Below are 14,604 nucleotides of genomic sequence, written 5' to 3'. Positions count from 1 at the left end.
TTGTAAATTAGCGCCTCGGGAAACGGACTTCTTGTTTCTCTGACAGTTATAGAAACAGGATTAAAAAGGTCAATCAACTTGTAGTTGTCAGTGTACATTAGTGACGTCATGTTTATTTCAGGAAAGATATGTTTATTGACTGTCAGAAACTGGTTAGTTTTAATTTATACCTCCCCACATTTACGATGGGGGTGAAAAAATTGGGATGTCATGATAGTGGATACAACACGTGAAAAGACACATCTTGTTTGGGCACGACTGTTGACCTTGAAAAACAGGCTAGAATGCACATTAGTTTAAACCAATGAGAACTTATATGTAGACAGGGATAATTTTCACTCTGGTCAGTCAGATACCGTGCTGAGAATTTTAGGGAAGACAATCAAGAGATGATGTAGGTATGTGTTACGAACATTCCCACTTCGTAAATCTTATCAGCTGTAGTTGAAATAATCTCATACTTTGAATTAACAACACTATCAGAAATGTATCTATTTTATAAGATGTGAGTATTTGTTATAAAATTGATTATTTCCCATAAACCTATGTTTAAATATATTTCAATAAATCAATAGTTTTACATCAACTGTCCATGAACCAGTTTGATGTCTTAAACTGGATTTATGTAGTTTTTGATGCTTGATATGTGTTACTTTTTTGAAATTTAGTGGAAAATTTCTCATCATGTAAGTGGCACATTGTACCGAGATGCATTACTTTTACTTGGGTTTTTTTGTGAGATCACAAATTTCTATTGTTACATTACCATAAATTAAAAATACATTTTTATAACTTCTATAGATATTTCGGAATAAAGTTATTCTGAAGGAATACAGTCGACAAGCAACTGGATTTAAAACTTCTATATTTCCATTTCCCCGATGTTTATGGAAATAACCGTCGCAGTAAATTATATATTATCACATTTATACACAAAGCTTCCGAGACGTCGAGTTGATAGTTTCGGTGAAGAACTTGAAAAGTATCTTCTAGCCAAATTCCAGCACCACTGGTACCCTAGTGACCCGTTTAGAGATTCTGCTTATCGATGCATTAATTCTGTCGGTCCTCAGGTAGATCTCCTACTTCTTGAAGCAGCAGCTGTGAGTGGGTTAGAATGGGGTGAAATAGAAGCATGTCTTCCAGAAGGTCTCATTATAAGTGTAGATCCAGGACATGTGGTGTGCCAATACAACCAGTCTAACTGTACAGGTCATGACAGATTCCTTTCGAACCACTGGCCATCATCATCAATTTCCTTATCATCATCTGGATGTTCTTCTGCATCTTCTATCTCATCATCCAACTTAACGAATTCATCTCAGATTACTCACCAAGTTCTTTACAGTTTACAAGATGGATGGATTACAAACAATACAAATATGTTAGATGTAGGTAAACGAGGTCAGTTTCTAACGAAACTTAGACGTTTCGAAAATGATCATGGTGACTTATTGTCTACAGCTGCTGCTTTGAGTGTGTTAGTTGAACCTGATGAAGGGATCGACACCAAATTTGAGCCTAATACAACGTATGGAGTAAGCTCCTTAGCTTTGAACCGTGCAAACTGGAATAATGAATCTTCTGTAATCAGTACATCCATAATAAATCAAGAAGAACCCTCTAGAACTGAGTCAAATGAAGTTGATTTAAAATCTATAAATCCTCTACAAGCTGTAACGTATCATGAGAAAGAAATGTTGAAAACAATGAATACTTTTCCATGGGGTTTCTCTGAAAATGCGAAAGAATCTTTTTTATCTATAACAGGTAATGATTCGACTGGAGGAACACTATCAACAACGCAGTCTGTTATTTTCAATGCCAAAGCACACACATTCCATTCATTTCATCGTTCCTCCTCCAATCCTCCTCAGTCAGGTCAGTTAACAACAACCCATGGTAAAGAATTTATTGCACTATCTGCGAATTTTGAGAATTCAAATGTTCTATGCTCAAAATCTGATCAACCATTCAATCAAATGTTTACAAATCCATTACCGAAATCGTATCCAACATACATACAACCTCTTAATTCATCACATCCATTCGTTCAAAAATCGACATCTACTCCAAGTTTTACAGCGGCCACTTTTGCTCAAACTAAATTTGGCTCAACCAAGTTAAAAAGTCATCCAAAACGTACACCTACTCGTATTCTTTCCCCAACAACAGTACAACAAACAATTACTGCTAATGAGAATTTCTTATTAAACGATCGTGTTCTGACCAACCTTTTAACAAATAACCAGGTAAATAATAATGACAGTTACAGCATTCACTGTATTATTAATTATTTTTTAATAAATTGTATGGTTTTTAAGTTCTAATCAAGATATCATGACTATGTATAGAATATATCTAACGCTACTACATAATGATATCAATATTATAAACCATAAATTATGGAAGTTTGCAAGTTTGCGAGTGGAGCGTATTTGGAAGCAGTAAGTTGGAGTTAAAACAAAGCTGTTTTCGTCCAAAAAGATACAGTTCAGTGATACGTATATTTACTAATCGTTATTTAATCTATCTCAAACTTGATAAGTTATATTGTTTTACGATTCTTTATATTGAGAATTAATTAATCCACGTAGCTAATTTACCCTAAACAACTTTGTAAACTTTGCACTGAACTGAACTGTTCCCTAAACCTAAATGGGATTCAAACCTGGGACGGACTCATAGAAAGGTGAAACATTTAACAACTAAGCTGTCATTCCATTTTGTACTCAAATACACGACTATATTTCTCTAAATGCTAACCTCTGATTATACGCTACTTGGGTGATATACAGTATTTTGACTAATATTCATCATAAAAAATTTAAAATAACATCAGTGATGTTTAGTAGTTTGAATAAGTCAGATATTTAATTATACGATGACCTACGTTATTACAATACTTCTTTGAATATTACACTGATACTAAAGTCAGTAGTCAGTCATAAACAATGTAGAACATGGCGTATATGTGTTTTTGTCTGAGGTGCTCTATCATATTAACTCACAGAGATAGAACTATCAAGTCAAATGGTAAAGTATTAGAAGTAGTAACAGTTTCAATGAAAGTAGAAACATCTAGGCATATGCATTTTGATTCAAGAGGAACGAATGAATTGAAGGAATAAAATAGTGTAAGATAATTTTGAAAATCAAGATCTAAAGGAAGACAATGTATCTGCACCATTTTGACAAATTTTGAGCCATAGGGAATATCTCATCAGACAAATGAATAATTTTATCGGATATTTTTCTTTCATTAGTAAAATTGTTGAAAATGTATAAAATTCCAGGTATAAAATTTCGGATGTTATATTGTGAATTCTGAGTAGGTAACATTTACACTTTTACATCGTTATCACAGTTATTTCCCAATCATTTACGCATCTGTCTAGTACTTACATCAATCTTAAGGGGATGAAAAACTGTTTCTATTGTATATTTTATTAGCTACTGCCATACATCCGGTGTACAAATGGAGAACGAATCTAAGACATTGATAACTGTATGTCTGAGCTAACTTTAATCGTTCACTAAATTTGACACTGAATAAGTAGAAGTTAATATTCAAAATAATATATCTTATAGCGCTATGTGGTTGTGTCGAAAAGGTTGTTAATGTTCCAGCTGAACAATGAAATTATTCAGGTAGATAGAGTGCCTGGATATATTGTATATTTCGAGTAAACTCTCTAATAAACATGTTTTAGCAGTCAAATTTATTCATGTCTTATACAGTGAACTGAGTCATTTTCTATACAATTCAAACGAGTAACATAATCATTCATTATTTAGATAAAATCCATCAAAACAGAGATCAAAAACTTAGTACGTTGAAAAACATATATTTATTCAAGTTTCTATTATTCGTACTAGCTTGACAAGAGAAAGTTGAAAGAAAGAAACCAGGAGAATGGAATCGATAAAGTGTTATGAAAGTCGTAATAAAACAGCTTATCATATAAATTAAAAGATATAGAACAGTACTTTAAAGATTTATCAGAAAATAAAGTGATATGTTGTTGTCATAACTGAATTTATATTGCCTCATCCTAGTTCTCATTATTTGTTTCGATTGACTAGTGAATACTAGAAAGTTTACAGTTACATAGATTGTTCAGACAATTTTTACTGAATTTGTCGACTGAACTTCAGTTACCATAATAATACTGTAGTTAATATTGTTAGTTTTAGTAGGGAGTGCTCATGCTTGGATAACATACGTACTACTCATCCAAGTTGATGAAAGTTCACTTATTCACCAAGTGAATTATCTACTAACGTTCTGTACCCCACCTCAAAATTATTACATCGGTTGCCCTATCACAAATAATTGATACCTTATATTATCATTAATCTTCACATCGTTAATTGTCTTTTCTGTATAATAACATAATAATGGAAGGTAAACCATTTCAATATAGACTCTGCCATCAATTCACTCATCATTGAGCAAAATATTAGTGTCTTTGATTTCGTATAAATTTTATTTATCTATCATCACTAATGTTATTGAGCTATCGTTCAGATTACAAAAACTCCAGAACCATACCAATACGTTAAATATACCTAAATATTTTTTTAGTAACGAAAACCAATAGCGTATTCTTAGCAGTTATATCAGCGTGATCATCACTGTAAATCGACACATATTCTGTAATTACTTTCAGAAAAAAAAATATGTAATGAATGTTAAATTGGATCTTTTCTGTTTTAACTACAGGGTTTCGATGCATCGAACTCATCAAACATGAGTGCATTTAGAAGGTTTTTACCAATGAATACTGACATAAATACAACTAAACAAACCGGTTATATACCAATGAATGAATCGAATATTCCCAATCATAATGATTATCTTAACATAAATTTACATGAAAATGGGAATTCAGTATCTGAAATGAAATTTCTACCTATTTCATTTCATCAAAGAGATACATATAATCATAGTAATAATAATCACAATAATAATAATGATACTTTTTTAATATCGAATTTAGAAAATTACCTCTTAAATTCATCGGAAGATACTAGTCCAAATAGTATTTTGGAGAGGATTCATTTGAATGAGGTTAGTTTGATGAATATGATGTATTTTTTTATATCGTTTACTTACTCAGCCGCTACTTACTTTGACGATGTACTATACTAGCTAACATAGAGGTGTGTTGCTAAATAACAGGAACGGTTAAAGCGAAACACATTATCAGTTCATACAATCCTTAACTGTTGATGAACATGTTACCAAAAAGGGTGCTGAGTCCACAATATAGTCGTAATCTACAGTTGAGTATCTTGAGATCACAATGATCCAAATGTATTCATTCACTAACTTCCTTTACCGTTTGAAATGATACTGTCATTTACTACTTTATCTTCAGCCATATTATTCTTTCTTCTTTAACGATATTCACTATAGTTAGTCTTTAGACTTATCGATACTGATATTTCGACGTATTTGTTCATTATTTTATTAAATCTCCCATTCTTTTACTGACGTATGATGCGGAAAATTGGATAGAAGCACATTTGTATCAAGTCCTTCGTCACTGATAACTGACTAGTATCAAATGGGATTAATTCATTTATCTCATGAAAAAATGATTATATCATACAAAATATTTTCAAGAACACTGTAATATCTGGCTGACATTTCTAATTAAGAACCATTTTGAAAATAATCATATACCTTTTGTAGAGCTTAACTAATTTTTTTAAAGGTAACTTGAATAGACTGCCTTAAATTTATGGATGACATAGCCAAGTTTTCAGGATGCCTGAGACAATAACACCGAACCATGTCTACAAAGAGTCCATAAACGGGAAACAACATATTCAATTAAGTTCAAAAAAATAATCAAAGTCAGATAAGAAACTAAAATAGAGAATACTCTATTAGAAGAGAACTAGTATTTCTACCTATGTATTCCAAATTCATTTTTGGATAAGAATGCTAATAATCAAGGGAATACAATTATATTTAGCTGTGAAATATTAAAAATGAGTAAAGCATATGCCTTAGATTTCTGTCCGAACCATTATAGAACTATGAATAAAATAATATATTTGTTCAGACTTGTTTTTTGATTGATTGTACATAATATTCTTGTGTACTATTTAAACTTCGATTAATTTTGACTTGATTATTTATTCTCTGAAGAAGTGGCTTACATTGAGTCACGAAAAGTCAGAAAATCTAAATTTTCTACTAATTGGGATTTTACAAATATATCATTTTATTTATAACAATCTACCCAATGCTTAATTTATTCGAAACTATCAAGTCAAACCTTAGTAATGATACCTATATTATAGAACTATATTTTTGGAATCTCTCATTACTATCATACTTCGAAGACAGACCATTTTGGACACATCATGTACATAATAATGAATCCCCAAAAATCAACTTATATGCTACTTCACATTATTCAGTGTTTCTTTTAGGTAGAAATCTCTTGTTAATATTAATGGCCAGAAATAATTATTCAATATTCATGTCAAAATAATTTTTTACTCGATATGAAATAATATGTACTAATAAAATGTGATCCATCCATTAGTTATTCAAATAAAAGTATGATACTTAATTGCCGCTTGAATTGGTTCTCCTGCTATATGTATAGAAAGACTAAAAAGATCCATCCATCATGCATTCTATACTTCAGTATATATATATATATATATATATATATATATATATATATATATCCAAGACTTATTTTCCAAGTCACTGAACACAACATATAACATCGTTCATTTGTACTTTTACTCAAGTTCTCATACATTTTAACAAAATAATCATATACAGATATAAAAATAGGGGCGTAAAACTTTCTTAGATCTATAGAAAGAGATTTTGAAGAAGAGAGAATAACTCGATTTCAAATGGTAATGAATACAATGGTTACATTTAATTACAGGTAAGTTTTATCATGATGGACTGACATCACCAGAAAAAACTATTGAAAAATTGGAGAGCGTTTGACAGTTGCTTCTCTGTAGTAATTTAAGACTTAATAATTGAACGCAACGAGCTAAGTTCATGATCTCGTTATTATTATTATTATTATTATTATTATTATCAACTATGGTTAATGTATAATTGATTTACTATCAAGTTTATTCTTCTAGAAGAATGGCAAATGAAAACAATAGCTAATATACAATGTTTCTTTGTTTGTCATAATACTTCATTTATCGATAATCCGTGATTAAAAGTACCAAAATTTCTAAAAAAAATATGAGTTTTACTGTTTTCTTTTTGGAATTCCATTCAATAGTTATTAGTCGGTTGTCACAGTCTATTGACTTCTAGTATTGACAAAAAAACCAAAAAAACTCAATAATTAATGTGATCTTGAGAATAGTTAGATTTTGGTTTGTTTTAATGTATTTTCTCCCAGAATAAAACCTCAAAGTTTATCTAGTACGAAGTTGTCTTATTTCCCAGAGCCAAATCATTTAAATGATACTCTGTACTTTGGAAGTGAAAAGAAATTTTTCAGGAGATTTAACTCAATGTAAACCAAACTCAGATGGATTATGGTGTTTATATTAATGAGAAGAAAAGCTTTTTTACAAATGGCTGATATTAACTGGGGGGAATTGGGCATCAGTCAGTAATTCAAGGATGTTTAGCCTAATTTTAGAACTTCAAAATGTTGGATCCCTCATGGATTTATCAAGGCTTGAATCCGGGATCTCGCCACCAACACACCCAATGATTCAGACTTCAAACTAAAGTGAAAGAAAATATTAAAAAAATAAATTGAATACTATTTCGTTTATAAAATCCTCATCACTAGATTGAAACCGACATAAAAATACAACCAGATTTGATGCGTATTCTAATTGTATTCCCTGACAGTTAAGAACAAGTTAAGAATACTATTCATTGTAAGCTACAGAAAGGGCATTTAAAATTGTGATTAATATTCAGAATAACAAAATAAATGTATATAACATGCTCCCCCTAATAGCGTTGGGAACAAATAACCTGGTTAATAGTAGAAGACTGTAACCTATAAAATTAACTAACTAGAAAGTAAAACAGTAAGTAATTTATCAATGACATTGAGTAAAAATTTCATTGTATCACAAATATGACTAACGTTGAAAAATAGGTTATTGTATTTTCACTTATCAACTTAGTTGCATTGTATTATCTTCATGACTAGACTATTTCAATTTTCATCTCTTGTGCTCAAGTGTACCTGAACATGTATAGGAAGTCCAATAGTAGGATATGGTGTCCCTTCGAAGGATGTCAGCTTTTCGATAAAAGCCGTTTTGAGAAACTAGTTTTTATATACATTTATGTATTTAAACTTTTTTTTATGGGTTGCTTTCTAAAGCTAGCATGTCGTATGCCCTGATGGTGTTCTCGTGGCTTTCGAGTTGCCTGATCTGCCAAGGGTGATGAAACAGTGCATGAAGCCACTGTTATGTGCTAGGTTCAAAGATAGTTGTATGCTATATGCATGCCAATCTGCCTCGTTATCGTTCTTACTTAATGTTAAACGTTTTTACAGCAATAATAATGTTCGCTATATTCAATAGCATAAATTTGATTACAATATGGAATTCTCATCACACAGTATAAAATATTGCAACAAATCACCGTATAAGATCACTTCAACTTGTTAATATTCGAAAATGTATATCTGAAAAGGGCTAATCAACAACTATTCACTTCAATTCATCTTTATATGGAAATTCTCTTCGACTAGTTTGGCTTCTGTAACATCTCTTATCATCTCGTAATACATTTAATGTAAGAATTCCGATGACATTACCTCTAGGCTTTTCCGAATACACAAAGAGGAAAGTATATTAACCGCCGAGATGGTCCCGCTTGAATTTAGCAGTAATTATCTCATTCAGTTTTAAGATTATTTTATTGAAGCATTTGATTATGCTGAAGAGTCAATATGCATGACTGAAAACAGAAGAAATCATGGTCTCATTTCCATGACTAAAAAACAGATGGGCTAAAAGTTTGAGAGGGTTATCGTTTAAATTGTATTTGATATTAAATGTTCAAATACGACTGAGTAATCATTCATAATTTCTGAAGGTAGTCATGAAATTATTTGTTTCAAGGGTGATATATTAATGAAGTGTAGTTTTGTAGTTTGTCACTGTAACATGAAAATGTAGCAAAAATGAATATTTATGTTCATAAGCATAGTATATCTAAACTTTTAGGTATTTTTGTTAGTACGGGGAACAATGAATTTTCTGCTGAATATATAGATATATTTATTTTCATGTATACCGTTTAGGTTCATAATGATGGTCATACTGCATCGAGTTATTGGCAGTCATCATTTGAAAAGCACTTACAATCTACCAATATGACAATGGCAACAACAGATGAAATAGACCTGAAATCAGACAACACAGATTTTACTAATTTAGCTGACTGCACAAATTGGAATAATGATTACCATTCATCAGCTAATAGAACCACATTTAATCATGTATCGAACAATCTACTTTTGGACAATAATTTCAAAAGTAATTTAACAAGATTATCATCAACCTGTGTTTCCAGTCCTGCTGAACAGCATCAGATCCAGCAACAACAAGTAAACATGAAAACAAACGAAAATTTAACCGGTAGCATTGAAGCACCGACATCTAATAACATTTCTAACATTAATAATGATTGTCTGCTAGATGATGTTCTACTTTCTACACGGATGGTAAATTTGCTCTTGGAAGAAGACAATCTAACTGATTCAATTAATCGTGAAAACATGTTCAATTATTTACATTCAGATGATGATGAAATAGAAGGGTTTAAAAATATTAAAAGTCATTTTACCTTAACAAACAAAGAAAGTGATCAGAATGATAAAGATATTCATACCGATAATAGTATTAGTTGTAATAATGGTCATTTAGCATTTAAAGAGGTAGAACCAATTACAAAATACAATGAATCTAATTTAATTCATACAGGAACATCGATAGCTGGTTCAGTCACAGATAATATGCCTAGTATGGTTGCAACATAAATTGTTTAGTCTTTCTAGAAAATTCAGGAGGACTTTTTAATTTGTTTTTAGTTGTAAAACTTCCATCTTTTTTTTCCAATCCCTCTATTCTTATTTTATGGTTGTTCTGATTTTCTCATCAACATTATCGTTCTTTACTCTCATGCTCAAGTTCTTGGTTATTTTCTATACATTTATACATGCAGATTAGTATAACTATTGCTAATTGTCATTACCATTTATAAAATACCATCATATAACTGAAAACCAAGAGTCCATCATTGTTTTTTTTTTATTGTTACCCTTTCCTAATGAAGACATAAACAACATAATGCTTTATTTTTATCTATTTTTCACTGTTAGTTTTGTTATATTTCAATAATTTATTTTCACACACAAAAAAAAATCAACCAAAAACTCTCCCAATTCTATCCAACTTCATTTCCTTAAAATACGAATAAACACATTGTTAGAAGTACAGACACACACATATAGATGATATACCTACTATACTTACTGATCAATATTACTAATAAAACTACGGATTTGACCTTAAAATTGACATCTAATCTGACGCACACTCAAGTGTGTCTGTATACACTCGTGGAATGTCTATGACATGCATTAGCTGAAAAATTCCCTTCTACGGCTGTCTCATAGACTAGTATTCCTTTTTCATGAAATATATATGAAACATCTATCTGAAAATGTCATAATATTGATTCATGATTTAAAATCGATATTTTGCTTTTACTATTTGCTTCAATTATAGTATCTGACAGAAAAATAAAACAAAAAAAATCAATCAATAGCCTATTTCTTGCATAGATTCCCATTCATTGACCATTCAAATGGAATAACAAAAAAAATACTAAGAAATTTGATATTATAATGATGTTACACAGTAGAACTATTCAATTTTGAATACATTTTAGGATCTGAGAATGTATAATTTGATTGTAGAAATCGTAATAAATTTTTCAGATTTTCGAAACAAAAACAAATAGCACAGATACAATTCTTCTCTAGACACAAAAAATAATACGATAAAGATCTGTTATTTTATTTATTTGCTTTCCTATTTTTAATTTATCTAGTCAATTTTTTTTGTTTTTGTTCTATCAACAAGGCTTATTGTTGCTTATTAAGTAACTAACTGTTCAGTGTAACATTATCATAGGTTGGTTGCTGCTTGCCGCTAACTATCATCAACCACAAGTTCTTTCTTTTTTTTTGATTAGTTTTTTTATACTAAATGCCCAAAAAAGAAACATTGACAAATACACACAAAGTATATGCTTGTTCCAAAAAGGATTCAGTGATCCTATTTTTATCAGCAGTTTTTATACTGTTTCTACGATTGTTCAATGATTATTATTACTGTTATTATTGTCACATACATTATTATTGTTATTACTTTTACAATTGTTAACGACTGTGTTCTGAGTCTTGATCTGATGAGTGATAAAGTGAAACGATTTTTGTTACAAATCTGAACTATGATACCCAACTGATATGACTACATTTGTGTGCCTGAAAGAGAGAGAGAGGGAGTAATTATTCAATGAAATCGGTTGGTGTTAATTGAGAGATTTCAACAATAAACTAGAAGAACAAGTCAATCATTTGACAGTTTTCTACTTCTCACTTTTTCTCGATTTGCAACGTGTTTGCAAATGTTTTCATTCTTCTCTCTCTTTGAATGTATGTATACATGCGTGCGTAATTATTTGTGCCTAAAGAATTCAGACAAAAGCAATATGAATGTGAAACATAATATGTTTTCATTTTTTAAGAAAAAAGTTTTTCGTTTTTCCAACACTCCACTTATTTTCTTTACTTTTATTTAGCTTCATTTTTAACTGCTTTGCGTGGATGGACTCATTTAAACATATACATACATCGAAAATAATCGATAGATATCTGTGACTACATCTATTCATGTAAGACCCATAAAAAGATGGTCGAACACAGTAACAGTTTCATAAGGTTGTTGTATTTTTTTTAATTACCATTATTTTAAGCTGTGAGAGAATTAGTCTTTTTTTTCATAAGCTTGTGTACTTTTTTCCATGTTTTTAATTAGATTAATTAATAATTCCTATATATGAACATTTTAATTTGTTAGTTATCTGTTAATTGAATTTACACAGTATTAGTGATGAATAATGAGAATTCACGGTCTTGATATGTACTGGTTGTTAAGATTCAATAGTACTGATAATGAACAGGAAGTAGTCGAACTAGGTTCATTATTTGTCCAATCTAACTACCAATATGCTTTCTTTATATAAGGTTGGTGTTATAAATAACGTGGTCGGTTTTGTGATGAACTTCATGGTTACTGTGAAAAGTAATATTGTAGTGAACGAAAACTCAGTTACGGCAAACCAATTTATTGTTTTATGCAAAGTTACACAGTTCTTTCGTAAAATATGAAAATCACACATTAAATATATCATTTTCATATCTTCCTTGAGTTGTCTTTAACATACTCTATCATTCATCTAATTCTGTTTTTATTCCGATCGCCCTCTGTTTTCCTTCCTATTCTCTTCATTCTAATCTTCTGCTGGTAAGCGTTTCACTTTCTATTACTACTACATACCACTTGTATCTGTCCATATAAGAAGCGCATACCACAATATGAGCCTCAGAGGCCCGCTAACTAAACTGGAAAAGTAGGAATTTTGCAAGCATTTGTATATAAATATTTTATATTTGATTTTTGTTTTGTGTGTATCGTAGAGGACTGGAGTTTTATGGGTGTATAGATAAGTGTATACAATGAATTAGCTTAATTTGTATAGATTTATTCAATTTCAGAAACACAGTTTTTCAGTTCAGGATGTTCATGAGTCTCATGCTTACTTATTACATGTCCTTAGCAATGTAACTAGTGCAATGAAAAAGAAATACCTTGATATATATCGAAAGTTATCTTCTATCCAGTCTATGTAGCTTTGAAATTTCTTTGATGTTTTATAAATTCTAAGCGTTTATTATTAATTATCTTATGAAAAATTTAAATGGTTCTACTCGAATCAGTCAAATGTTAAACAATTAAAATAACGTAAGAATTTGTTAAACTACATTTGAAAATTTCTAAACTCAATTAGTAAAACAGATAATATGAATGAAGCATATTCTTAACAGTAAATTCTCATCAGGTTCTTCAGTTACAAATCTGAATTAATGTTCTAAAGAGGAGTCATAATAATTACACTGGTCCTAAATTAACCTGCTGTGATATATATATATATATATATATATATATATATATATATATATATGCAATATTTGTTTGAATATAATAGAAGTTTTTACACAGCTTCGAAAATCTTAGCTACATGTGGTTAAATAAGACACTATTATATATCTAGTCAGCGTCAAGACAGTTCTACTGTATGAGGCGGAGACGTGGAGAACTACGAAAGCCATCATCAAGAAGATACAGGTGTTTAGTAACAGTTGTCTACGCAAGATACTTCGGATCCATTGGCCAGACACTATCAGCGACAAGCTACTGTGGGAGACAGCAAACCAGATTCCAGCGGAGGAGGAGATCAGGAAGAAGCACTGGAAGTGGATTGGATACACATTGAGGAAGTCACCCAATTGCGTCACAGGACAAGCCCTCACATGGAATCTTGAAGGCCAATGGAGAAGAGGAAGACCAAAGAGCACATTACGTCGAGAAATAGAGACAGACATGAGAAGAATGAACAAAAATTGGATAGAACTAGAAAGGAAGGACCAGGACAGAGTTGGTTGGAGAATGCTGGTCGGCGGCCTATGCTCCATTGGGAGTAACAGGCGTAAGTAAGTAAGTAATAATATATCTGAGTTTGGATTGTGAATCACCGGAGTTGAAATAGTAATATGCTTGTAATGGGATTTCATTGTACTTTGACCCCTTGTCAAGTTGATATTGATGCGCATAGATGAAAAATTTCAAAGTAAAACAAAACATTTGTTCAGTTCTCTCTATTTTTTAAGTCTTTAATCTTACAATAATTCTCTAATGGATGTTAATTTATGATGGAAGAAAAAGTATCTTGATAGAATATAATACTAACACATTTTAGCAGATAATTGATTCATGATGAAAAATGGCATGCAAATAGAAAATTCATTTCCTTTTTTTATTCTAAACAGATTAATAGATTTTGTGTCACGACTGATCAGTAAAAATTACAAAAAAATTTATATAACCATACAATGAATATTGAAATAATTATCGTTTCTAGGAATGATTGATTATAACTTATTTGTAATAAATAAGGAAAAACAAATTTAACATTGAAATCTTTTTATAATCCATTTATGCTTCAATATAATTATAGTGGTGGATAGTGGCTAGCAGTGGAATCCAGGACGCACGTTCCGTCCTATTTGGGACTCGTCAGCTGGATGTACCTGCATCTCAGAGTTGATAATCACTCTACGACTTGAACCCAGTACCTTTCACTTCAAACGCCATCGCGTTATCCACTATCCATCTTTGCTTACAATGCTTGTGAATTAAGGCTATATCGAGGCAATACGTACAGTATGCACATATGCCAATAAGAGACTGATCAATTGCAGTCCTAAA

The 14,604-nt window shown here is 30.9% G+C and overlaps 1 protein-coding gene across 1 annotated transcript; it reads left to right on the top strand.

Moving 5' to 3' along the window:
- Positions 1–442: 442 nt before the first annotated feature.
- Positions 443–10,028, top strand: Smp_076030.1 (putative transducer of erbb2 (tob); the record flags this gene model as incomplete). Its single annotated transcript, XM_018790148.1, has 4 exons — positions 443–505; positions 802–2,252; positions 4,727–5,074; positions 9,291–10,028. Exons 2-4 carry the CDS (start codon positions 882–884, stop codon positions 10,026–10,028), a joined length of 2,457 nt encoding a protein of 818 aa, XP_018655520.1. The 5' UTR covers positions 443–505; positions 802–881.
- Between the last annotated feature and the right edge of the window lie 4,576 nt (positions 10,029–14,604).

The sequence above is a fragment of the Schistosoma mansoni genome, chromosome W, assembly GCF_000237925.1.
Source record: "Schistosoma mansoni strain Puerto Rico chromosome W, complete genome".
Taxonomy (NCBI): domain Eukaryota; kingdom Metazoa; phylum Platyhelminthes; class Trematoda; order Strigeidida; family Schistosomatidae; genus Schistosoma; species Schistosoma mansoni.
This window is presented reverse-complemented; position numbering and strand designations above follow the sequence as displayed.